General features: G+C 39.7%; 2 protein-coding genes across 2 annotated transcripts; one reads left to right on the top strand and one right to left on the bottom strand.

Annotated features, from left to right (window-relative positions):
* Nucleotides 1–669: 669 nt before the first annotated feature.
* On the top strand, nt 670–9000 carry LOC116721421 (DBIRD complex subunit ZNF326). Its single transcript, XM_032565125.1, has 11 exons — nt 670–863; nt 1173–1258; nt 2371–2464; nt 2650–3082; nt 3227–3299; nt 3932–3998; nt 7317–7464; nt 7582–7642; nt 7724–7854; nt 7960–8049; nt 8866–9000. The coding sequence occupies exons 1-11, from the start codon at nt 778–780 to the stop codon at nt 8884–8886; spliced, it is 1290 nt and encodes a 429-aa protein (XP_032421016.1). The 5' UTR covers nt 670–777; the 3' UTR covers nt 8887–9000.
* A 223-nt stretch (nt 9001–9223) lies between these two features.
* Nucleotides 9224–25510, bottom strand: znf644a (zinc finger protein 644a). The gene is made up of 6 exons (XM_032565124.1): nt 25188–25510; nt 17260–19675; nt 15461–16051; nt 12543–12668; nt 11098–11200; nt 9224–10031 (listed from the first exon to the last, which is right to left on the bottom strand). The coding sequence occupies exons 2-6, from the start codon at nt 19670–19672 to the stop codon at nt 9836–9838; spliced, it is 3429 nt and encodes a 1142-aa protein (XP_032421015.1). The 5' UTR covers nt 19673–19675; nt 25188–25510; the 3' UTR covers nt 9224–9835.

Here is a 25510-nt window from a genome sequence, read left to right as displayed (position 1 = left end):
GGAATCAAATATGAATGCATATCCAGATCGAACCAGTTAGGATTTAGTACACATTTCCAGATGAAAGTAATTAACCGTTTACAGAGCTAGTCAGAATCCTCATTAGTATATGGACTTAAGGTTCAAATATATCATTATTATACCCTTCCTTTTCCTTTGGAATAATGAATTATGGCTATAGTTTTAATTACTTTCTCTCATCCATATAATGGCCTAAACAACCCCCCACCCCCTCTAATATTTTTGACAAAGGACAAGTTTAAGAGAAACCACATACTTTATATACAGTCAGTAAATTAGAATGTATCCTGATGAGTCTCTTTTGTCAGATTCAAAATACATTTTGGCTCTTTTGACTGCTGTCTTCCCCAAAACCACTATTACTAACCTATTCCCTTTTAAAGCTGTAAACAGGTACATCTTTCTTACATTTTTTTTTTACATTTTCATATATAGTTTGCTGGTGGGGGTTTTTTTGTGTCTTGTTTTGTGGAACAGTTTGTTGAACCTTATAGTTCTTTTCTATTCTATTCTTCTTGCGGTTTGGATTTATTTTAGAAATATCTCCTGGCGTTTAGTCTGAGGTCACTCCACGACCACTGGCACAGATTGTCTGGGTTATGATTTGCACGGCGCAGAATCAAGCTTGTTGTATTGGGTTTTGCAGCCACCTGTCGGTGACTACGCGGTAAAGCAGCAGTTTGTTAGCGAGGGAGACTTATTTCATAGACACCCTTTTCTGATACAACACACCGACAATTTCTTTTTACAGGAATAATGAGACGCATGCACAGAAATCCGTTTGAACCCGTAGTTAGATTTCCACCACCAGCGCTGGGGTTCAAACCGGCTCCAGCTCCAAGGTTTGTAAACTATTAGCTCTGATCAGTCTTCTGGGATTTGTTTAGCTAACGGGCTAATGGGTGCGAGCTAAACACTGGCCTTTTCCCTCCAGCCCCCAGAAAAAGAATAATTTTACTTGCTATCAGTGCTGGGTGCTTGTTGTACGGCTCAGAGTAAACGGTTCTCCTTAATAATATTTCTTCTTTTGTTTTGCTGTAGAGCTAAATCAAAACTAGCCCCGCTAGCTTAGCTTCCGTCACAATTTCTGTTAGGTTATTTCTGCCTAGCACCCTGAGGCTCAGTCTTATGTATTTACTGTCCTGTTCCAGAGTCCCCCAGCATTTTATAGAAGCGATGAAGCGAATTTCAGCAACACCGGACATGGCTTCCAAGACCCAGCCCCAGAAACTTGAAGGTAATACTTTGCACATTCAGACTCAGACAGTTATTCCTCAACTAATATTCCATCAAGTGACAGAACAGTCCTTTGAAAAGCTGATGCCTCCTCGGCCTGTCGGTCCTTCTATGGCTGTTTATATATAGAGAGTAGAAATGAGAGAACAAATATATATAAGGACTTTTTTTTTGTGCATTTAGGTTTTCAATATGCAGAATATATTACATTGGCAAAAGCTGATAAATGTTAGACCTTAAGTCAGCGCAGTGTGTCATTTACGGCCCCTGGGTTGATTTTTATGTGGCCCCAGACTGCAGTTCGAGAGTTATATGAGGTAATTGATGCAGATGGAAGCTTTCTTTTTAATTGGGGCCAAATTAAAATGTATGGCTTCCATAATATATATAGCCAGATGTGATGGTAAAATGTTTTAAATTGGAAAATGTTATTTGTGATATTTTTGGTGGTGACACAAATTGTAATATTTTGGAACATTTCAAACTAAACATTATCATGGCTGTTGTCTGATATATACTTATGTTTGAGAAATTATAATTTTTAAGTAAATTCAAATGCACACACATTTTTTTTTTATCGCCCCGCAAGGGGTCTTTCTGTGGGCTCTAGTGTCCCTTTATTCAAAGTAGGCTGACAGGAAAGGGGGAAGGAGAGGGGGGAAGACATGCGGTAAACGTCGTCGGGTCCGGGAGTCGAACCCGCGACAGCCGCGTCGAGGCTACGTTTTGCCTGAATGTGGGTCGCGCTAACCCCTCCGCCACCACGGCACGCCCGCACACAAATTTTAACATTTAAAGTATTTAGGACACCCAGCCTGGACCATTCAAAATATAAGGTTGGGGGATAACAATAAGACATAAAGGGGGAAAAAAAACATTTTCCCATAAGGCAACACCTCTGATGATTTTTTTTAAATAAAAAAAGTGAAATGTCAACTAACTCATTTAATTTCTTTTTAATGCAAAAGTGTTCATATATTTTTGAAGACAGTAATTCACAGCATGAAGAGCAGCCTCGATGTCATTGTCAGCTTTACAGCAGGACTAGAAAAGAAGTGATACATGACAGTTTTTATAGAATAGCTTTTTTAAGGTTTGTTTTGCGTTTTGCAGCGGATGCTTCTGTTGACAAATGGAAATCCTCCTTTCAGCCGATCAATAAACAGAAAGAGGAATCTGAGGACAAAAGTCCAAGTTCTGAAATGAGGTGAGGAAAGCAGTACTCGTTCAAATGGTGTTGAATGTTTTCCAAGGTGAGTCTTCTGTGCCTCCATCGTTGCATCAGGGCATCCATTTTGTTTCTGTTGCTGAAGCCTTTTCCAGTCGCCTGGTGGTTAAAATTGGGTTTCTCCTATTAGCTACTCTCACAGTTTCTCCTCCTGTCGCTCGTAGGACGGAGCTTTATGACCCCAACAACCCTCTGTCGTCCGACTCTGAGCCTGAGATGTCACAGCTGCCCCCTGCTGTTCAGAACAGCAGCCAAAGATGCAAGCGCCCGTCTCCAGATAGAGACGCCAGCCGCTGGGAGTCGTCGACGGCGGCGAACCGTCCGCTTGAAAGAAGGCCGGTTCCACAGACGGCCAGACCCACAGACAGCCGAGATCTGAGTCCAGGGCATGTTCTGGCTAACAGCCGGGCTTACAGCCCAGACAGTAAACTACTGGACCCTCCGGGTTATGAATTCCCAACTGGACACTTGGAGGCAAGAATCCACAGTCCTGACAGACTGAGTCATGGCTCTTCCTCTCAGGCTATCCCAGAGTCCTTCAGGGGACTGAGGACCAACGGAGGGGAGAGGAAACCTCTTCCTGATTATCCAAGAGAGGTAACGGCTAAAGTTTTCTAAAAGTTTCACAGAGCATGTTTTTTTTTTTTTTTTGCTCTTTCTTTAAACGTAAACATTTATTCTTATCCTAAAGAGTGTGTGTTTCCTGCTGTAATAACACGTTGGTCTTTTCTCTCTGTGGAGATGGCCGCCCCCCTCAGGGTGTCTCCACCTCGGTTAAAGCGAGACCGTCAGCAGCTGGGATACGTAGAAAGAGGTGAACGCTTTGGCTCTTTGCACATGAATCCAAAAATAGTTATACGAAAAATTAAGCTGACATGATTCGAAACGATTATTGAAATAGTCGTCAACCAGTTTGGTAATGAATCCATCGCTGCAGACTCAAAAAAGGCCATTTGCTCAAAGAACAACGCAGATCAGTAATTCAGCCTCAACGGAAGAAAAATGTTTACATTTTGAATTTAAGATTAAAAAAAAGATTCTCACTCTGCAAGTGCCGGAGTTTCAGCCTAAAGAAAACATCTTTGATTAAGCGCCTATTGATATCCAACTATCAGTTGATGCAAAATGAATCACTGCACTGTGCTGATGTTAAGTCAAGCAGAAATATCACATCGATGTTAGAAGGATTTATTTAGCTGCAGACGCATTTTGTATTACAAATGAGTAATAGTTCACTAAAAAATGCTGTTGTTTCATTTTAGACAAAAATGTGTTGATTTTCCTTTTCATAAAAGGAAATGGTTTGCATTGTCTGATGAAAATCATCAGATTTTTTTTTTTACCTGACTCTCACAATAATTGAATAACTACTAAAATAATTAATTGCATCCTTAATGACAAAATGTTATTTCTCTTAATGACTTTTTGTGTGGTGTGTTTGAACAGGACTGGACCAAGAAGCTCCTCCTCCGAAACTCACGAGGATTAAAGGGGAAAATGCTAAACTGAACAAGTAAGCACCAGGCATGTTCATGTCGTCATTGAAGCTGTTTGCTCTAAAACTACCCAAACCACAAAATTTCCACACACAAAAAAAAAATGACCACAAACCTCCATTTATCTGATTTTAATATCATGTGTTAAACCTAGAAAGGTTTGCCTTTAACCAGGATCTGTTGGAAAAATGGTAAATATCTACTATAAGAATTTTGTTGTCATTTTTAAAGAGTTGCTGTCTTATTTCTGTTTTTATGTTGGGGAAAAAGGAAAAATGCAAATCTGGAAAATAGAAAAAAGAAAAGCATTTTTTCCTGAGAATTAGTGGAAATTTGTGTTCTTTTTAAAGCGTTTTCAATCTAAAGACAAAATATAGATCTAAAAAATGTTATTTCTGTTGTGTATCCATGACAAAAAAAATACTAGATCTTTATGGAAGGTCTAAAGAGCCATTTGTGGCTCTGCAGCCTCAGGTTGCAGACCCCTGGCCTGTTATGTTGGAGTTGAAGGAGCTTAATGGTTTAGATCGTTTTCTTTTCACAGATGAAGTGTTCTGTGCGTTTGCTCCAGTTGCAGGTCAGTTTTGCACTTTTTGAAATTTTCCTCCTTGGTCTTTGTGAAATAGCTCGAGCTCAGTCATAGAGTTGGGAAACATCTTGGATTCTCAACTGGTTTTAGTTCTGGACTTTGACTAGGCCATTTAAACACTTGGACAGGGGTGGGCAATCCTGGTCCTCGAGGGCCGGTGTCCTGCAACTCTTAGATGTCTCCCCTGATCCAACACGCTTGAATCCAACAGCTGAATCACCTCCTAGGTGCAGTCAAGTTCTCCAGAGTCCTGCTAATGACCTCATTATTTGACTCAGGTGTGTTGAAGTAGAGCTGCATCTAAAAGTTGCAGGAGACCGGCCCTCGAGGCCTGGAGTTGCCCACCCCTGCACTTGGAGGTGGTGATGGATATTATTGTTCTGCTCAACGGCAGACATCCACCCCTTCATCCTTGATCTGTCCATAAACCCTCCCTAAGCATTCTGCCACACACAACCGGTTTCTATGTGGACCAAAAAGTTCTGGTTTGGTCTCTTCTGACCAGAACACTTTCAGAAACAGAACAGCTGACTGAGAAAAGGTGCTGAGATTAGGTTGCATTCAGATGAGTTGTAGTCCCTAATCAGATAACTCTGGATGTGCCCTGGATTTTATTTAAAGGTTTCAGTGCTTTGTAGAGTTTGCATGGATCCGTTTTTACATTTTCTTCCCCAATACAAGAGGTTTTATGTTGTTTAGACATTAGTTCTTATTTTACTCCATGAACAGGCCTATTTTGAAAAACTAGAAAGAATAGATGATGATTTGATTGCTGGAGCCCCCGTCTGCCAGCAACCTTGATTGAAAGGTAGCAAACAGGAAACACAGTGAACCCTCGTTTTTCGCGGGGGTTGCGATCCAAAACGAACCCGTGATAGGCGAAATCCATGAAGTAGTTACCTTTATTTTTTACAGTTATTATACAGCATAATTAAATACTCTACATTAAAACCAAAGAACAAAGCCTGTTTTCAGGCCCAAGCATTTTTTTTTAAACAAGTATAACACTTTCTTACATAATCATTTTAATCATCAATACGGAGTTCAGTAGGACAAAGTGTGACTCTCGTATTTCACTGTTCCTCTGACTGTGACGCTGCGGCCTGACTCCGCTCTCTAGTGGCTTTTTCTTCTGAAGCCTGTGGTGCAGGTGTGTTTTTTCGAGAGAAGAACACAGTTATCGGTCGTTGTTGTCGCTTTTTTTTTCTTCTGGGCAAAAATGTTTGCCAAAATGTGCCAAGCTGCATTACGTGTATTTAAATGCTGTAACGTTATTGGCACGTTACGGTATATAGAGAAGAAGCGCGGAGACTGTTTAGCCAATCAGGATGCAGAACCCCATGCACTGTGGAAAAAAAACTGCACAAAAAAATCCGCGAGGCCGTGAAAAGTGAACCGGGTTACAGCGAGGGTTCCCTGTAACGCATTGCTGTTTGCACATTCATCCCTCTAGCTCTAACTTCATGGAGTTCTTTCTCTTTTTTTGTCTCTGACTTTTTCCACATTGGATTCTCCAATTCCCTGCAGGAATGTGGCCTATCGGAGCATTCGGGCTTCCCTGCTGCTAACTGTGTATTAAATGAGAACAGGAAAGTGATACAAACTTATCACTGTGGTTGTATCAGTCTGGCATCATCCAAAGGTTGTTTTCCCCCTCATTCCAAAACCTACAAAGAAAAAAGATGATAAAAAATAACAGATTTTTATTTTTATCCTTTAAAAGGACAATATAGTGTAAAATGGACTTTTTTGAGTTTTACATCATATTATGTTTAATTCCTAATCAAAAACATACTTTTCATAACTGTTTGAGAAATCCTTTAATCTCCATGGTAACCATTCAGCTGTGCAAAATGCCTTGGTGGACCTAGCTCCGCCTTCCAGTCGCAGCTCCTCTCAGAGCTGCAGTTTCCAAGCTTCATGCCCTTCATTCCCCCATGACTCCCACTCTTGGCTCCTTCAGATTAGCCAGCAGCCATTAGCAAAAACCTGCTGGGCTCATTATACAAAGCTACTGCCCAGTGTAACGCTTGTTAAAACGTTGTTAAAGGTTTAGCAGAGGAGTCATGTTGTGATGACCTGAAGGCAGAGAAAGAGCAGGAGTTTTTAAAGAGACAGAAGCCCAATTTCAAGGTATTAAATAACAAAAGTGAAATTTCGTTAATATATTCAGCTGTTTTTTTTTTTATGACAACTGAAGTTAACTTAATTCATTGCGCTATAAAATAGCATTATACACCTAGAAAATACATAATACTGCCCCTTTAAATAGCTCAATTTTTGTTACTTTCCATATTAATCTCAGACTATAGCTTGACATTAAGTAAGACTGAGGCAGCAGTGGAGTGGAAGTGAGAAATACTGCTACCTGCAAGTGGGATTAGAATCAGTTAACCCTGAATGCTCAGGAGGAGCACGGCAAATGTCCCAGTAGTGAGGCGGGAGGTTTTCCCTTCAGACCGTCAGTTCCCGAAACCACACACACAGAACAAACCTCGTCACTCTGACCCCCCCACACAAAAGCTTGCTGGGTCCAGTTTATCCATCTCTTAAGACCACAGGAGAGTTAAATCCTAATGGGTCTGACTGTTTTTTTTAAATTAATTTTATTATTTTTTTTCGGAAAATTTTCAATAAACTTACAATTATGCATTAGTGCCAAAATAAAAAGCAAAATGAGGGGATTTGCTGATTTTGCCTGAATGTCTGTGTTGGGGATACCCAGCTGGTTTAACATGTGTTCTAGGTGTCCCATCACCTGTGACCTCTGTGACATAGAGCTGTCCAACGCTCAGGAGCTGGAGGAACATCTGGACAGCCGAACCCACTGGGACACTCTGGAGCACATCCAGCGCAGCAGCAGCTACGACGACATGGCAATAGCATTTCTACAGGTGAGAGAACATCCAGCGCAAATACGTTATCATGTTAGATAACCCTAGTTTCAAAATATCTCTTAAATAAAAATAAAAACAAAATCTGATTAGCTGGAGGCATTTTTCTCCCAACAGGAAGTCATGGTGTATAAAAGCCAGCACTGTAGCCGAGCGGTAGAGGAAGACGCACTTCCAGGTAAACACGTTACTGCCGTCAGGAATGAGACCCGGCCGGCCCGCTCTCACTCCAGCTGGTTGTGGTTGTCGGCGTCCCCAGGTCTGCAGGAGAACCACCACATGACGAAGGTGGAAATGCTTCACTGTGCGGCCTGTAAGGTCCACGTGTCCACATCTGCAGCCGAAGTGCAGGCCCATGTCTCCTCACTGGAACACCTGACCAACACCAAGGTGAGGCTGCTGACTGACCAGCCTCTGCCGGCACATCCAGCAACACCAGCTGGTTACAACGTCTCCAAGGTTTTCCACTGGCTGATCATTTTGTTTCCCCATCAGGGGTATGAAGTTCAGCAGAGACATTCCTGCCTCAGCAAAGCAGAAGCCATGCTCAAGAAGCTGCAGCCGCAGTTTGAACTCTTCCTAAAGGTATTTAGAGCAGCCCAGCTTATTAAAGGGGCAGAATTGAAAATATTTTAAAAAATATATGTAAAATCGATTTTTGAGTTTTACCTTATGTTACATTACTATTCCCTCATCAAAAAAGTACCTGGAGTGTTGCCTTGATTCTTTCATATGTTTGAGAAATATTTTAATCTCCATTGCAACCATTCAGCTGTGCAGAACGCCCAGGTGGGCATAGCTCCGCCTTCAAGGCGCAGCTCCTCCTCAGAGCTGAAGTTTCCAGGCTTCTGCCTCACAGAGCAGCCCTCCCCATGATACACACACACAGTTGTGTTTTCATGTCTTGTAGGGACTTTACATTGACTTACATTCATTTTCTACAGCCTAACCCCAGCCGTAACATCTCATACCAAACCCCTAATCCAAAGACAGTATTTCCCCTCATGGGGACCAAGAAAATGTCCCCACAAGGAGCACTGGTCCCCACAACCCCGCGTTGTAGACAGAAACAGGTCCCCACAAGGACATAAAATCCTAGTGCACACACACACACACAATTGTGTAATTTTATTTTACCCTGGAATAAAAATAATAAACTTCTTAATTTATAAGTCTTTAATAATATACAGTAGATCTCCTTAGCCTTAACATTGCAAAGTGTGCGAACAAGAATGTTTTACGGGATAAAAGAATAAGTCGGAAGTATGTTTCAGTTTATTCAGCTGTGATGAAACTCAGCAGCTTGTTTGAAGGGTCATCTATGGATCACAGAGACATAATGATGTCCATGTCATCAGTACTGTACCAAATCTAACAACTGAACTGTTGGTGTTGTTTCAGGGAGCCTGCCCGTTTGAATGAAGTCACTCCATGGTTGAGGATCTCCTCAGCTGAAGAACACTCAACTCCACAGAATGTCAACCCATCAATATCACTTCCATGTCACAATCTCAATAAAATACTGTCATTTTTCTACATTTTCTTTATTTATTCATAACAGAAATTATTAGAAAAAGTCAGCAGTTAGTTTTCCTGTTTTTTTTTTTTATTATTATTTAGAACAACACAAATGTTTACGCATTGTATCTGTGATATAGTACATTTCAAATTAAATTATTTCAAAACAGTATATTGAAACATTAAATATAGGTAACATGAAAGAAGGGCATGAACTGCGTGGTTTGTGCGCATTAGGGCGTTTTTTTTTTTTTTCCTCGCCTACTTTCAGATTTTACTGTATTTAGTTAAAAACATTGCAGTTACTGAAATTTTATAAAACACTTTATTCGTATTAAAAAAGGTTGCAGACTTTTTTTTTCTCATTTTTTTGCACTTGAAGTAAAAAAAAAAAAAAAGTGTCATCGTTCTAAACTCTGGCCTGATGAAAGTGTGTCGACTGGGTCGTGTTGCGTCGCAAAAAAGAAAAAAGTGTTTTCTAAGAGGACCAAAGAAGGCTCCCAGATCTGGACTAAAACGGACTAAAACCATGAAAAATCTGAGGTATAAGTTGTCTTCTTTAGAAATGGATCCAACACTACATTACTGCATAAAATAATAAGAGTCTTATCCATTTGGAATTTAATTCCTCATAAATGGACCAAGTAAAAAGAGACAAAGGTAACAATATTCCAAAATAATATTTTCTCATCTGTCCAAAATGTTCAAACAGGCGCAATGTCTAAAACATTGGGGCTTGTGTTGTCCTTTTGGCCATTATTTCAATGACTTTAAAAACAAAAGTAAGTGAACAAACATCCAATGTACACGTACATACAATCTAGTGAAATCTAGAAAAAGGTCCCCTTTGGCCTCAGGAGGCAGCGTTGGCGACCGGCGAAGAGCCGTCTTCGTCCGTCTTCAGGGTGGGGGGGTTTGTGGACAGCGAGGTGACCTCAGCCATGCCGAGCCCAGTGCGAGGGACACCAGTGTTCATAATGTGTCTCTGTAAATGTTTGATCCAGTCCTCCTGGACTGACAGCGGACCCTGGAAGACGAGGTCACAGAACCTTTGGAGAGGAAAATAAGGCAGTCGGTGAATTCCTCTTGACCCCAAGAAAGCAGCTTAACGTCCATGAGTATGGAGGAGAGTTGGGGTCATTGTAGATAGCAAATCAAAGAAAAGCAGATTTCTCCTCCAAAAGAAACACATTTTGAGATTAATCTGAGTTTTTCTACAAAAAACAAGTATATTTCTGAACTTCAGAAATTGGAACATTTGCTAGAAAAACTTAAATCACAAGATCTCAGAAATTTTCTACAAAATACCACAGACATTTCTGAACTACAAAATGACGCTACAAAAATCTCGGAAATTTTGAAATTGATATCAGAATTATTCTAGAAAAAGTAAGAAAATTTATGAGCTCCGAAAGCTGAAAATGTGCAATAAAAACAAGGAAAATTTTGAGATCTCAGAAATCACCTAAAGAAGAAAACTTCTGAGTTCTAAGAGTCAAAAATGTGATGGAACAAACCTCTGAAATATTTAGATTAATCTCAGAAATTTCCTAGAAAAAAAATGGGACATTTCTGAGCTCCAAAAGTTAAAGAATTTGCTTTAAAAAAACAAGAACACTTTGAGATCTATGAAATTTTCTAGAAAAAACAAGTATATTTGTGAGCTTCAAACGTTTGCTACAAAAAACTTGGAAACTTTTAGATATCAGAATTTTTCAAGAAAATAAGGAAATGTTGAGAGCTCAGAAATTCTCTACTAAAAAGAGGATATTTCTGAGCTTCAAAAGTTTAAAATCTGCTAGAAACAACTTAGAAATTTTGAGCTCAATCTCAGAAATTTCACTTACAAATTTTCTGTGTCCAAAATCTTCCAACTTTTGAAACCGAAATTTACAAGTTTTTTAAAAAAGAAAATAAAAAAGAAATTCTGAGATTAAGCTCAGAAAAGAAAATTTCTGAGCTTAATATCTCAGAATTTCTGTTTCATCTTGCAAATTTTTGACTTTCGGAGCTCAGAAATTATTTCAGAGTTTTTTGTTTTTTTTCTCTTCCATCAACAATGGCCCTAATATGCCATCATACAGCAGAGCTTTTGAAAAGGCAGAACAAACTTGCCTGCAGGTGAGCCTGTACATCTCCTCTGGGCTCTGAGCTAAGGGCAGTGTCTTCTTCTTCAAACCGGGCCTTGAACGGGTCCTGACCGCTTTACACTGAATTGCTGCAAGATGAGAAGTCCAGTTAAACCCACAGAGTGACGGGTCAGATTACAGCGCAGCCTTGCTATGAATGAACACTATAATAATCAGTAGATGGTAGAGCTTTGATTTCATTTCACACATTGTTAGCTCACACATCTGTCTGGATCTCAGCTCCCGCCTCCTTGTTTCAGGATGGTGAGTGTTCTCAATTAATATAGCGTCACCTTTCTATAACAATGGCCTCAGCCATTTTTATTTATTTTTTTGCAAGGGATTTTGGAAAATAAAAAAAATAATCACCTTGTTCTTTCTAAAAGATGTTATAGGCAAAAACCCCCACTTTTAGCAAAAGATGTCATTACTCTAAGAATGTGACGATATGCACTATTGTGATTCCTTAATCTGCTCCTCTAGGTTTTTGGCAGATATGTGACGCTATTTAAATCTTCTATCACGAACATTTACTTAAACTTTGTTTAAAGTTAGACAGTCATGCCCGATCTTTGAGTGGCTCCTGTTTTTGGCACTTTGGAAATAATGCAAAGTTAAGGTCCAAAATACTCGCAGGTTGTTCATAACACTGCTGCTAGGCTTCACATCACATGGAGTCAACTAAAGTTGCCTCAGTTGTTGTCACACCACTTCTAGACTGGCGAGACTGGTTCTCTTTTGCTTTAGAGTTTTGTAACATCCTGGTTCTGACTTCAAGAGGACATTCTTCACAGAACCTTTAAAGCCGTATGGCTCTGGGGCAATTTCATCTATCTGGCTGTGTCATGTCAGCTTGAAAAATGAAGGTAAAAAAAGTCTGAACTGTGGACTGATCTCCTACTGGACTAAAAGTGAACTCTGTTTTCCAGTTCCGCTCATTTTTTTTGTTTAGCGCTTTTGCTAACTTCAGCGCCTGAGGTTTTTCTAAATTAAATAAATAAATTCTAAAGTGCCAACTTACCTGGCTGCTTTGCAAACTTTCAGTTGAAAAAAGTTTTACATCTGTGTTGGTAAGAATTCTTCAAGAGTCGTAGCCTTTCAAAGGAAGATATACCTTGAGTTGAGGTTAGCGCTTTAACGTAGGGTTCAGCTAAATGCCACAATGGTGCAGCACTTTAGCATTAGCGGAACTAATGTTTACGATTAGCATTTTGGGACCCACCACTGCTGTTTTCTAAAAAATAAAAAACAGCTAAAAGTATTTAGAAACTGATATTGCTGAGTTTGTGGTGTATACTATTTTAAAACATTGTTGGGGTGAGGATCAAATAAAGATAGATTCAAAATGTGCAAAGATGACTACTGGGTGAGGAGGACACACAAGAAGTTAGTTAGAAATGTAAATGAAGTCAGGTTTAAAACTGAACTTACTGGTCCCTTCCAGTAAGGCAATCTGTTGTCTTTTTGCAAAAGCCCGAAGGTGATTGGACAGGCTAACTCCACTGTGGAAAGTTGCATTACAGTGGATGCACACTTTCCTATTGAATTCACCCTTTTCTGTAAAAAGACACAGATGACAAGCAAAACATTGTTGAACATTTTTAAAACATGGTTTGTGGAGGTTTCCATCTCAATCTACTACTTTATGCTGACGATACCGTACCGTGGTGTAGTAGAAAATAAGTTCAATTAACTGGTTTAAGAAAGAAAAGACAAAATCATCAGTATTTAACACTTTGCAACACTTTATGATTTAAAAGTTAAATTATAGTCCATTTGTTGGTTCTCCATGGCCACTGTAGGGAGGGAATTGAAATGGTTATGAGCAGTGAATATCTGATCTAATCAAAGGGAATCAAGTCAAAAGTGGATGTTTGACACTTAAAGTTGTGGCACATAACTTTTATTTTTTTTAAATATTTGCTAAATCTGTCAATATTTTGTGTGATAGGACAGTGTGAGAATTAATCTGTTAAAAAAAAAAGAAGAGAATCCACCTCCTCTGCCTTCTCTATATGTGAACGTCAATACTTCGCTCGGTCAGACACAACCAATCACAGCCAGGAGTAGGGTCTTAGCGCTGTCAATCATGTTTGTGTAAGCACTGCTCCACATCCTATGCCTTGCTCTCTGCTAGCATACAGCTAGTTCATCAAATCACAACCTGCCATGAATGCTAAGACTAATTAGCATGGCCACTAGTGGCGGTGGAGAAACGGTTTTCCTGGAACGGTGAGTTGTTTCTCTGCCATGATACATGAAGTTGATTGACAGCGGTAAGCCCCTCCTCCGCTTTCTGATTGGTTGTTGGAGTAGGAGATTGTTTTTTTCCCCCATAGTTTATCTGTCTCATATTGTCACAAAAGACTGATAGCTTTAACAAATATGTAAAAAAAAAAAAAATTGTTATAAAAAGTTACACACCTCAGTTTCAATCCCTCTCAATTCAAAAATATTAATAGCAGTTCATACAAACACTTTTAAGGACAGTTAAAGTGTTATTGCCTTTGACGTGACGGCAATAACACTTTATGCCTGTAGAACAGTGCATGTTTATTGAAAAAGAAGTGGATGGCTTCAGGACCATTTGTTCAGGAAAACTTGGCAAACAAGTCTAAATTCTCCAAATCCTCTTTTACTTTTGTTTACTCTTTACCGTCTCTGGTAAATTTAATGTAGTGGTTTTCTTTTGACAGCCTGATATATTTGACCTGAGGTCTGACTGAAAGCCTGGGAAAAAAAAAAGAAGAAGAAAACTTCTTCCCTCTGTCCCTCCGCAACCAGCACAGCCGCTATAACAAACACCGGTTTGGTTGAATAAAGGGTGGTGTGTGTTTCACACTTCAGTGGCCAGACATGCATGAGAATCACTGGAAACAAACCATCTGCTATTTAACAGTGCTTTTAATTTGAAATCCACCACACTAAAATTGATCATTTCAATGTGTTTTGAAATTGAACACATTCGTTTTTTGGTGCAGCAACAGTAACGGCTCTGGAGGCTGAATCCTCTGGTCAGTGGAGAACCTGGTCTGTGTCCTTGCAGACCTCCAAGCATTTGATGCAGTTGTTACATAAGCTGAACATTTTGGCCAAAAGGACAACACATGACCTGGCTAGTAAGTCACTGCAGTAGAGTTGTCTATATTTCCTGGTAGAACACATAGAGGTTGTAGTGTTTGAACTTGATTCAATTTGTTTTAACATTTTTCACATTTCTGTCTCCAACTTTATGTATTGTTTTAGACTTGAATAAACAATAAACAATTGAGCTTGAGATATCTGGAATAATTCTGAACATTCTTGATTCGTTTGGGGCAATTTACTGAATGTAAAAGTTATTCTATATTCTGTTTTCAGGCTTTAAAAAAACGATCCTTTTACGACTTCCAGGTGGTGTAATATAACCTCTCCCTTCCCCCAGCTAAAGCGGGTCATACTACTAAAGAAACCATGCTAGTAAATTTGTTTTTTGTTGTTTCAAATGTTGAGAATTTGTGTTTTTTTATGAATCTTTGCATTATTGTCTATTTAGATGATTCCATATAAGGACATATTGACCTGATTTTTCCCCTTTATGAACATGACACTTTAACATACGTGCTGATCAGAGCTCCTCTGTGCCTCTCTGACCTGCTTCAGCCTTATGTTTCACCACAGGCCCTAAGAATCAGCTTCTGGTGGCTAAAACTAGGCTGAAGCTCCAAAACTACAAAAACAAGCTGCCATTACATATTAAACAGGCAATTCTTCTCTTGATGTTTTCAAGTCTCTCTTAAAAACACTAATTTCAGTGGCTTTTGAAGAGCGACATGATTCGTTTGTTTCTATTTTACTACAGACTGTGATACATTTCATTTAGCTTTCATTGTTTTCTTTTATTTGTGTCTTTGATCTGTTTCAGTATTGTAACAGTGCTTTAAACATTCTTTGAGAATAACATGGATTCAGATTTGAACTGGATTAACATATTACCTGTATTGTGCTAATTATTAAACATGGGAGATTTTACTCTCTTTAACCCATTTACTTGGGTTAGCTGCTAATGCACATGAAAATTAGCGGTCTTGCTAAAGTCAGCATATTTACATCACCTGTTACTAATATCCATTAATGTGCATGTCCCTTTTAAATAAATACATTTCGATTGGAATATAAAGATGTTTTGATCCCATTCTGATGATCAATGCTCAGGAAACTGCTTCTTTATGTTGATGACGCCTTACTTCAACAAAAATAATCAATGGTGGTAATATCGCTAACAAATCTTTTCTTCTACAATAATACATTTTGAATAAGGATAAATTCATTTTCCCTCTAACCCATTTACTTCTGTTAGAGTTACTTACCACCAGGTACTGAGTTTGGCAGTGAAGATACAACTTTTGATCCTGAACTTTCCTCAGGATTCGACGAAACTGGTAAACCGTTTCTTGACATCTGATAGGATCCCTTTTGTCTTGCATCTTCCTGACACTTCCTCTTTTTCAGGATCCCAATCAGGGCGGTCGTGCCTGAGAGGGACGTCTTAACATCCAGCTTTTCTAGTTGCCCGCTTTCAGATTTGCCCTCTGCTAAAGAAAAGGGCATCAGTGGTTTGGCATCAGTGCAATGGTTTGGAACCGAGTGACTTTTTGGGAATCCCATCTGAGAAGAGGCGAAGCGATTGACGATGGGCAGCTTTGGCAAAGCACCGTACTGGAAATGGTTTCGTCTTTTTCCCAGAATCTGAAAGGCCCGCTGGCACTCCTTCTTGTCGCGCATCAGCTCACGGAGCAAAATTAACGGGGATTTGGTCTTTGTAGAAAAGTTCCTTCCAAGCTTTTTCAGATGACCTCGTATGTGGTTGGACTGTCCAGTTCTGTTGTCAAATGAGTCCCCACATAATGGACAAGAGTGAATGGTCCTCACAGTTTCGGAATCTGAATCGTCCTGTAGTGCTGTAGGGAGAAAAGAAGGTAAAAGTGAAAACATTATCTTAACATTAAGGCTTGGATACTACTACTAGCATGTGCTAAGAATAGAAATTTTGCATTTACTACAGCTGCACTATAATAAAGTAAGACTTTGACTATGATATGTGGGTTCTAGGTAACTTTCTGGAGAGAATAAAATGGCTCTGCTAGCTAGAGAAAGCCTTAATGATTCCACAAGAACACAATGTCTTCTTCAGAACCCAGTTGAATCCAGTCCTGTATTGACTGATGGTAGAATTATTCATTGACTTTTCCACCTGCACCACCAAGACAGCTTTGAATATTGTCTCTAATCACTAATCATGGCTCATCAAAGATAGCATAACCCATCTATGATGACAGTCCAAGACGGTGGCATTCCGCCTTGGACTGACGGAATGCTATCAGTCCAAGCCGTCTCTAACTTGAAGCTGGAAAGTTAAGTTATTAACTTTCCAGCTTAACTTATTCCTTAAGCTGGAAAGAAATGCATGAAATAATTTAGTACAAACTCTTTGGCCTGCGTAGAAAACTAAACAAACGGTGACCAGGGGTGCTGTGGAGGCACAAGAGGCACAACCCACATAAAGCGATTGTGGGCAGCGTTGAGGACAGGTTCGAATCCCTGCCCGGTTGACTTTCCCCTCTTTCATTATCCACTTTCCTTTTGGAATGTTTTCAAATAAAGGTCACTACAGCCAATAAAAACTTTAAAAATACGTGACCAAGTACTTTCATCGCACATCCAAATGCATGAATAAAACATGACCACAAAAACTGAACTTTTTTTGTTTACAGGAAATGATGATGTCACGTCACGTTTTTCTGTTGGTAGACATGCTAGCTGCTCCCAACAGAGCTAGGCTTTGGTAAAGTGTAAGATTCATTTGTTCTCAGGGTAAGATCTCAACATTGGCTAAAGGACAATGCTAGTTAGAGGTCAGTCAAGAAATAAACACGGCAGAGTTCTCTTTTTTCTTTTAATTTATCCAAGTTTATCACTAGCTTTCACATGAAAGTATACCTTGTTGGCAGCAAATTGTTGCAAAATTCCACTAAATTTGAAATCGAACCGTCCTTCTTTGCCTTTTCGTTTACTATGTCTCTCTTACTGCAGTTACTTGTTTAACATTGTTACAACAAATTGACTTCATATTTTTTTTATTTAATAAAAAGACATGCACAAATAATACCTTTTTTCAGTCGCCGTAATGTTGAATTCTTCCGCCGGATTCGTGGTCTTTTGTCCTGATAACCCACCTCCTGTGGAGACCCACCATGCTGTGAATCATAGCTAACTCTAACCCTGTGAAGATGTCCACGCACATGATTGGACAGTCCAATTCCTGACTCGAAAACAGCAGGACAGTACGGACACTTCTTAGTGTCCATTTCTGCCTCTGACAAATCATCTGAGGGGGATTCCCCCAATGGGATTTGGTGGGCCTCGAATGTTTCTTGAAATACCTCGGTTTCAATGCATTCTTCTTTGATTTCAACCTCATTCTGTTCCTGTTCTTCAGTCTTGATTTTCTCAAACAGCTTTTTCGATGCCTGTAGAGCACCTCTCATGGACATCCGCCTACTGTATGTGTATATTATGTGTTTCTTTTCTTTTTTGATCACATCGCTAAAATGATTACCGTTGGCTTCAGACTCTTTGACCGGGAAAATGTCCTTTTCATCAGAGTCTGACACATCTTCTGAGCTAACTTTCTTAGGGCTAGGCGAAGGTTTTGGTAAAATGAAACATGAGTCTTGGTCGGAGGTGTTGCGATATGGGGTGGACATTTTTCGTTTAGACTGAGACTTTTTGATTGGTGAGTGCTCCAGGTTAAAGTTAGGACTATGTTGTGGTCCAGCATTCTCTTCAACCTTGACCGACGTCATTTCTTGTGACTCGTCACAACCGTCTTTGTCCTTTTTGGAATCATAATCATTTGTGCTAGAGTTATTGCTTTCATCCTTTTGCTCGATGCCCGTCTTTCTATGGTTCTGACGAGACAAGAGAACATTAATCGATTTGTCAAGCTTTGATTCTGTCAATTGAGACTTGGGATCTCGCTTAAACTTGCTATTTTTGAACAAGTCAGAAATTCCACCGAACTCGTCGGGTACGTCTTCAACTGATATTTTTGACGTAAAATCTGCATCTTCAAATTGAGTTTTACGCCCAGGTGACTTGTGTTCCCTGGACTGTTGTGCATTTGTCTCCTCTTTGTGTGCTCTTGTGTATTCCTCAAAAGACATTTGATGACGAAGGATTAAGTGATTCACAAAAACTTGCTTGCCAAAAGCTTTATAGGAACAAATTTCGCAAGGGTACATATCATTATCATCCCTCCGCACTCTTTTTCTAACTCTAATAACCGTGTGGTGCATTACGCTATGTCTCCTAAGATCGTGGTCAGTCACGGCTCTGTAACTGCATTTGTCACATTTAAACCTTCTTTTGTCTTTTTCATGAGTTTTTGCGTGTTGAACAAAAGAGTCTGGGCAGCTTGTACCGAACGGACACTGAGGGCAGAATAACTTTGCGTCTTCTTTTTTCTTGTCAATCATGTCTTTTTCTTCTTCCATGAGCCTCGTTTTCTTCTCATGGGTGGACATGTGGTCAATTAGTGAATTGCTTTGTTTGAAACATTTGCCACATTCTCTGCATATAAAGGGCTTTGCTGGATAACTAGGAGGGTCATTGTGAGACTTCATATGATTAAACAAGCGATGCTCCTTCTTGAACACCAGATTGCATTTTGAGCAAGGGAAAGGCAATGGCCTCCCCTGTGAATGAGAATTTACTTTCAGCCGCCCTTTTAGTGTTGAATGTTTATCATTTATGATATTCCCATGGGAACTTCTTGTAGGTGTTTTGTACAGAATTTGCTTAATGACCTTTACTGTTCCGTTTGGGTACTTAGGAACTATATCTGCTGTAGATGACTGTGGTGTGGACAGCTTCTGTGGTTTAGTGATGTCTCTAACAAGACCGGAGTCTACGTAGCCTTCAGCATCAGACGATTTCTCAGATGTTTTGGGGCTTAGATCCGGGTATAGATCTTCTGAAGGATCCACCATTACCACCATGTCCATCTTTCGCTTCCTTCTCCTTTGACTGTTGGCAAGACCAACTTCCTCTTTTGGCTCCTCTGCAGGGGAATCATTGTGGTTCTCCAAAAGAAACTGCATAAACTCTTTGTGAGGGTCCCAGTTGAGGTCACTGGCACTGCTGAAATCGTCCAATGAATTCTCTGCTGATTCTGTGTCAAATCCCCAAATTCCAGGACTGTCTATTTCCTGCACAGTCTTTAGCTGGGTGATGCTCTTTTCCTCGTCTTTTTCGGAGCTAATGCAGTGAAGTTCATGAGCTTGAGTAGCCTGATGCAAAGAGGGTCCATTCGCCAAACCGATTGGAGACAACATATCCGAGCTGGACAGAACATCTAGGACATTGTTTTGATGCAAAGATGGTGTGTCAAAAGAATCGGTGCAAGAGGCCGAATCTTGCGCCATTTTCACAGGTTGCAGCAGCATGAGGGACTGAATTTCAGAATCAGCATCTTTTTCATCTTCATCAACACCTGTCAGACATGACACCTCCATGGCCATGACCTGGAAGACCAAACAAAAGCCTATTCAGATTACCATAACAACAGGTAGATGAAATACATTTTTGAATTTCAGGTAAACTTGTTAACATTTGCACGCAAACAGGAACAAATCAGTCAATTTTTTTTTAATGAACAGAAATTAAAATTACAGTGAATCCCCACCTATTTGGGGTTTGGTAACCCCAAATAGGTGGTGTCACTGATTCTTTGAATCAGTGACATCACCTGAAAGAATTGTCACTGATTCTTGACAATCAGTGACAAGAAACAAATCATGCTTCTGGATTGGCTACTGTGCAAATGCCAGCCAATAACGCATGCATGGAAAGCAGTATTTTAATTTTGTTATGAATAGTTGAGATATGCTCTATGAAACAATCCACCCTTAGGCAGGTTTCCGTGAACAATTTGGAGCCAAGTTCCAGAAAAATGTGCAGATATGTACATTTGTGAATACTCAACCACAAAGAGGTAGGGGTTTATTGTAATTGATAACTTAATTTTAACAACGCAAAAACAGAACCTGAAAGCATGCAATTGTGAGGCCAGTCACAAGCAGTTTAGGGTGATCGCATAAAGTCACATGGGTACTGGCAGTACCCTCTGCACCTTAAAGAAAATTCCTTGGACAAGAGGCACAATATGTAGGCTGTGAAAAACAGCTGAATTTTTTTAAAACACTGCAACCTTTATCATAACTACCACTCTCAGCATAGAATCATCAAGTAAGCAAGTTAAAGTTTCCACCCAACTCAGAAAAAGAAAGTCAATTGCAAAGTGCACCGCAACTTTTTCAGCAGAAGGTAAACGTTCGGCTGTAAAAGTTGATGATCAGGGATTTCAGGCTATGGAATGCTCAAGATTCTGTGATCACCACCCAACGAGAAGAAAATAAAGTCATAAGATAACTACAAGTAGGTTGAACAACTCTCAACGTGATGCATTGTCATGCAATCTTTTGTCACCAGAGGTGTACATTGTCAAATGTGTGGCATACCATGCAGGAATTGGGGATGGTTGAAACTTGAAATAGTCATTCCAGGATCAATTTTCAAAGAGTTTAAACAAAAATGATCTGATGTTTACTAGGACTCAACAATATACGAAAACCATGCCATGATATTGGTAAATATATTGTAATAGTTGCAGTTAATCTACATTTTACACTGCAATCAATGCCTCTGCATTACTTTTCAAATAACAGCAAAATGTGTGTACTTTTTCCTAACTGGAGAAAACGGTTAAATCTCTACAGACTGTTTTATGTTAAGAAGAACAATGGATATACAGTATGCAGTACTACATATACCTTAACCTCTTATCCCGCACCGGAACGCCCGCGTGCCGTTTTTCTATTGTATTTTCCAGGGCTGAGACATAAGGGTTTAAACTCTGCCGGTGTCCATTATGACGCTTTTATTGGGCAGCCTAGAGCCCCCCCTTTTGATTGACACTGCATTCGACCAAAAATGTTCTGAAATGGCTTCTTCCGATCCAATAATATCCAGAGCGACTTGAGCTCATTTTGACATGCCTCTATTCTTTCTGAAATATTTCTGACTGGTCAACTCTGAGACTAAATCTAAAGCCACCGATGTGTAGCCAACACGCGTCCTGTCACAAGGATATAAGGCATTTTGGGGTTTGTTTTGACATGAATCCACCAACTGCATGCGTAACCACGAGTAATCTGTGCGCCTTTGCTACGTCAAAGTCAGGCTCTGTGCGCCCTCATGCTTAACGGTGTTTACAGGACTTTTTCTCACCAACGGACAGCCACGGAGAGACACGTTGTCAGAACGTGTCAAAACTGGATATATTTCTTCAGCAGAACTTCAACACAATTTACGGGAGTGGATGATTATGGTTGTAAGAGTGCTGCTAAGTTTGGATTTGAGAATACCGGAAACTTTTAGTAATTTTCGTCCGCTGCTACAGTGAAGCAAGGGGGGGATTAAACGTACCGAAGAGCGAAAATAGGGGGCAGAGGGAATGGAGTGGGGGGTCGAAGAAGAAGGAGAGAAGGTGAGGGGGAGCTAGCGTATCGTTAGAAGAGAGGAGGCGGGAGGCGAAGAAGGAGGGGGAACGAAGGAGAGAAGTTGAGGGGGGGGGCTAGCGTATCGTTAGAGTGCGGAGGAGGATGGGGCACTGGGGCCAGGGGGTTAGCGTTCCATTAGAGAAGAAGGGGGAAGTGGTCTGACTGTACACTAACCCCTAGACCCCCCCAGATATGCTATTTTATTTATATAATTATAAGTAATTTCCACTATCAGTAATGTCAAAAAGAATTCCTGCCTTGAATTCCTCTATTGCCCAAGAATGTGTTTTGTAGAACTTAAAATGGTTATCAATCAATATTGTACAATAGCGTGTCATGGTAGCGCAAGTCAAGAGCCTTCCTGACCATAACACTCAGGAAGGCTAAGCAAGTCCATTGTCTGCAGACTGCTGAATACTATTCCAGAAAGGAACCAAAGGCAAGTGCTCCCCTTCCCAAGAAACAGAAATGTAGATAACAAAAAAAATAGCTGAGGAGTAGCACATGATGCCTAACTAGTATTTTGCTTTAAAAGTCTGTTACTAGTAACTGGTAATGAAGCTGTTTCAGTTGTCCAAGCAGTCCTTTAAATGTCTTTGGGTGGTAGATATGACATAATACCAAACATACTTCCAACTGCAGTGTGTCAAAGTTCCCACGTACCTTGGAAAAGGCAAGTCAATTCAAAGGTTCATTGTAGCTTTTACCACCAAAGGTCAGTGACCATCCACAGTAGTTAAGAATCTGGGCTTTTGGGCTACCTCAATTTCTTGGATATGACATCCCTTCTTAAGGACATGGAGAGTGTGATCCCCACATTCTACAGCAACATCCCAACCAAGTGGCAGCATCAGGAGCAAGTAGGACAGCTCTAACAAGTGACACACACACTGCCACGGAATTTTGTGTCAAAATAACTGCGCATTTCCTGATGTGATGTTTTTCCCCTGAGCTATCAGTATGCTATTGTTTTCTCTTTTTATTGGGTGCGGGGAGGTCATTTGTGTGTGTTAGGGACATGTTGTATTGTAGCCCATCTGGCTCATCATTGTATGTGAACTGAATCTTGACTCGCCCAGTTCTAATTTGGAGTTTGAAGCTTTTTAGTGACACCAGGACACTAAGGAATGGAAATGAGTAATTCTAGTGTTAATAAATATGTAAAATTTTGGTATGATTGTAAAAAATGGTAAATTCTGTGTATGTTTTCCAACTTTAAAGGTGGAAGGTGCAAATAAACTCAAATTTGACATCTGATCAATAGCAAAAACAGCAGTAAATATTTTGGGCAATTGGATACTTTAAGTGAAAATATGAAGGAACACAGTAAAGATTTTATGGTACAGTACCATTAATTGTTACCAGTGTCCAGTTTTTGTAATTCTGTTGCTGCTGTTTTAGTACATCTCGCTCTATGGTTGCATTATAGGGCTGTTTCTAGGGGGAGAGTAGTTCGAAATGGACAAGAAATGCTTATTATTGAGGTTGAAAAAAATCTAAATTTAGTATAATGACAATTGTAAAAAAGTTATTTCCTGGTAATATAGTTTTCAGGTGGAGTTAAACAGATTTATATACTGAACATTTTATGGTATTATAAAATAATTTTAAAGTAAGAAGTAATCTATTACTTCAATGTAAGCCATTGTAGCTTACAATAAGCTACAATGGCATAGCTTATTGTAAGGTATGCCATATGCTAGCATAGTTAACTGGATTTGATTATAATCCACAGATATATTATAATCATGTAATAATAACAATACGCTTTCTTTATGCAATTTAGCATGATGAATGCAATGTTTGCCGGAAGCGTTAATTGATGCACATGAAAAAACACATAGGGTATGTGTTGCCTTTGACATTTTAAAAAGGCTGGCAACATTTCCAAATCTAGCATGTCCATGACAGAAGAATAAAATGTAAAAAGATAAAATTAAGTGACATTAATGTGATTAGCTATGTGTTGAAAGTCTTGCTCTCTCTCGCTCCCACGTAGCCTAAGTTGAACAGCATACATGTTTCAATATATTGCAGAAGGGAATTTTCTTTTAAATAGCTTCTTCCATCTGTTGTTCCTCTAGTTATGAAAATAGCTTGACATGTTTTCTTCTCATAGTAATATAGCTTTCAGAATAACAAGTGTTGTTATTACCCCAAACAAGTGACAATTAAGGATTATGTACTTTCCAATTTTGGATAAAGATTGAATTTTTGAGTCAGGGCCAACCAGGATAAAAACTGCATGATTTCTTATTACTCTTTAGTCAAGAGACTAAGCAGCCACTAGAGTTAACTCCAATCATTGCGTCCAATGATTTTAGGTTGTGTAGCGCTAAAATTCAATCAAAATTCACCGGCACTGATTTCCTTAATTTTGAGATATCAGTGATTGGCAATGGTTACATATGAAATCGATCTCATCCACCAATCTTATGTACCTCTGCAAAGGTGTAAAACTCAAACACTGTCCTCTTCTGCTCTGCTGTGAGAAAGGTTTGACTGACAGACCAGGCCACCAGCTCATGTTGGCACATTTACAGTTAACAATATCCAATCTTACCAACTCAGCGACTTTCGTGCTATGTTTAGCTTCAGACAAAAAAAATTGGTATCGGCCAAAATCAGAATTAGCGATCGATCAAAAAATTGCAATCGGTGCATCCCTAATGCTAACTGCGATAATAATAGTTATGAGTTCGCAATTTTGATTAACATTTTTTTTAACAATATTTTAGCTTTATGTATGTTTTCTGCATTTCTTTGTTTTAGTAAACATTTTGTTTTCAGACAAACAAACAAGTTACAAATAATCTTGATATTTTTTTTAGGTATATTTTTCATGCTGCTAAATAATGTTCTTTCATCAAATCTGCTGTTATATGCAAGTCAGCTATATGACAAGTTGGTCTAATAACCATTTACAGCGTATAAAGCTAAACGCAAATCATAATTGAGTTCAATGGTTAATTGTGGCTGTTTATGAAACTACAAGGTCGAGGGAGTGAGAGCTCTAGCATATGAAGGGCAATAAAAGTGTCATACCAACTCAGTAGGATTTTGGCAGATGAAGGTGTTTGTCACATTTACACGGCAGTACTGAATGTTCAAACCGATGGACATGGCAAAGGGCTTTTGATGAGGCGGTGGTGGATTTTGCACAGAGCTGAAACTTTCAGTACAGGAGTTCAGTATCATGCTACCAACGACAGCTGCGATGTATGACTAAATGTATCTACTTCCAGAATCAATCGGAGCTCCAACAGCTCTGTTTAGTTGCGGTATAAGAGCATTTCCTTGACAGTTGTGTCACGCTGTGTTGTTGGATGCTGCTTGCAGGAGCTGCAGACCATTCCATTAAGGCTGTTCCACACCAAAACCTATTCCTCAGGCTAAACTGTGGCTAATGACAATCACCCCCTCGATGGTTGCTAATGAAACACGAATAACACGATAATAAACAAACAAGCATTACCTCTGAGCGGCTTGGATGACAGCTGAAGACTACCGAAACGCTGCATTTAATGATTTCTTACTTTCGTCTTCCATCTATTTCACAGTCGCCATTTTCCGTGGTGGTCTGGTGTGGGCCGGGTCATTTCTTTTGTAAGGGTATCCACTCGTCCGGTCGGATCTGCGACTACAGAAACACTAAGTGCTCAAATAACCGAGTCAGATGGTGGGACTACTTTATAAAAACGCCAAAGCCGACAAATTCCTTAGCGTTAGTGTCGTGAATAATTTCGTCACGTATTGTGACGCGGCGGCGCCATGCTCCCCCGAAAGACATTGTAATGG

Source organism: Xiphophorus hellerii, chromosome 6 (assembly GCF_003331165.1).
Source record: "Xiphophorus hellerii strain 12219 chromosome 6, Xiphophorus_hellerii-4.1, whole genome shotgun sequence".
Classification (NCBI taxonomy): Eukaryota; Metazoa; Chordata; class Actinopteri; order Cyprinodontiformes; family Poeciliidae; genus Xiphophorus; species Xiphophorus hellerii.
The sequence above is the reverse complement of the archived record's forward strand: the minus strand, read 5'-3'. Positions and strand labels throughout refer to the sequence as shown.

Bases quoted from the DNA above. Each gene is read 5' to 3' on its own strand.
- LOC116721421 (XM_032565125.1), top strand. From the start codon at position 778: ATGAGACGCATGCACAGAAATCCGTTTGAACCCGTAGTTAGATTTCCA. The intron at 2,465-2,649 runs GTGAGGAAAGCA...TGTCGCTCGTAG, and splicing joins AGTCCAAGTTCTGAAATGAG to GACGGAGCTTTATGACCCCA. The intron at 7,855-7,959 runs GTGAGGCTGCTG...TTTCCCCATCAG, and splicing joins AACACCTGACCAACACCAAG to GGGTATGAAGTTCAGCAGAG.
- znf644a (XM_032565124.1), bottom strand. From the start codon at position 19,672: ATGGCCATGGAGGTGTCATGTCTGACAGGTGTTGATGAAGATGAAAAA. The intron at 16,052-17,259 runs GTATTATTTGTG...TTCTCCCTACAG, and splicing joins ATTACGGCGACTGAAAAAAG to CACTACAGGACGATTCAGAT. The intron at 12,669-15,460 runs GTAAGTAACTCT...GTCTTTTTACAG, and splicing joins GCCAAACTCAGTACCTGGTG to AAAAGGGTGAATTCAATAGG.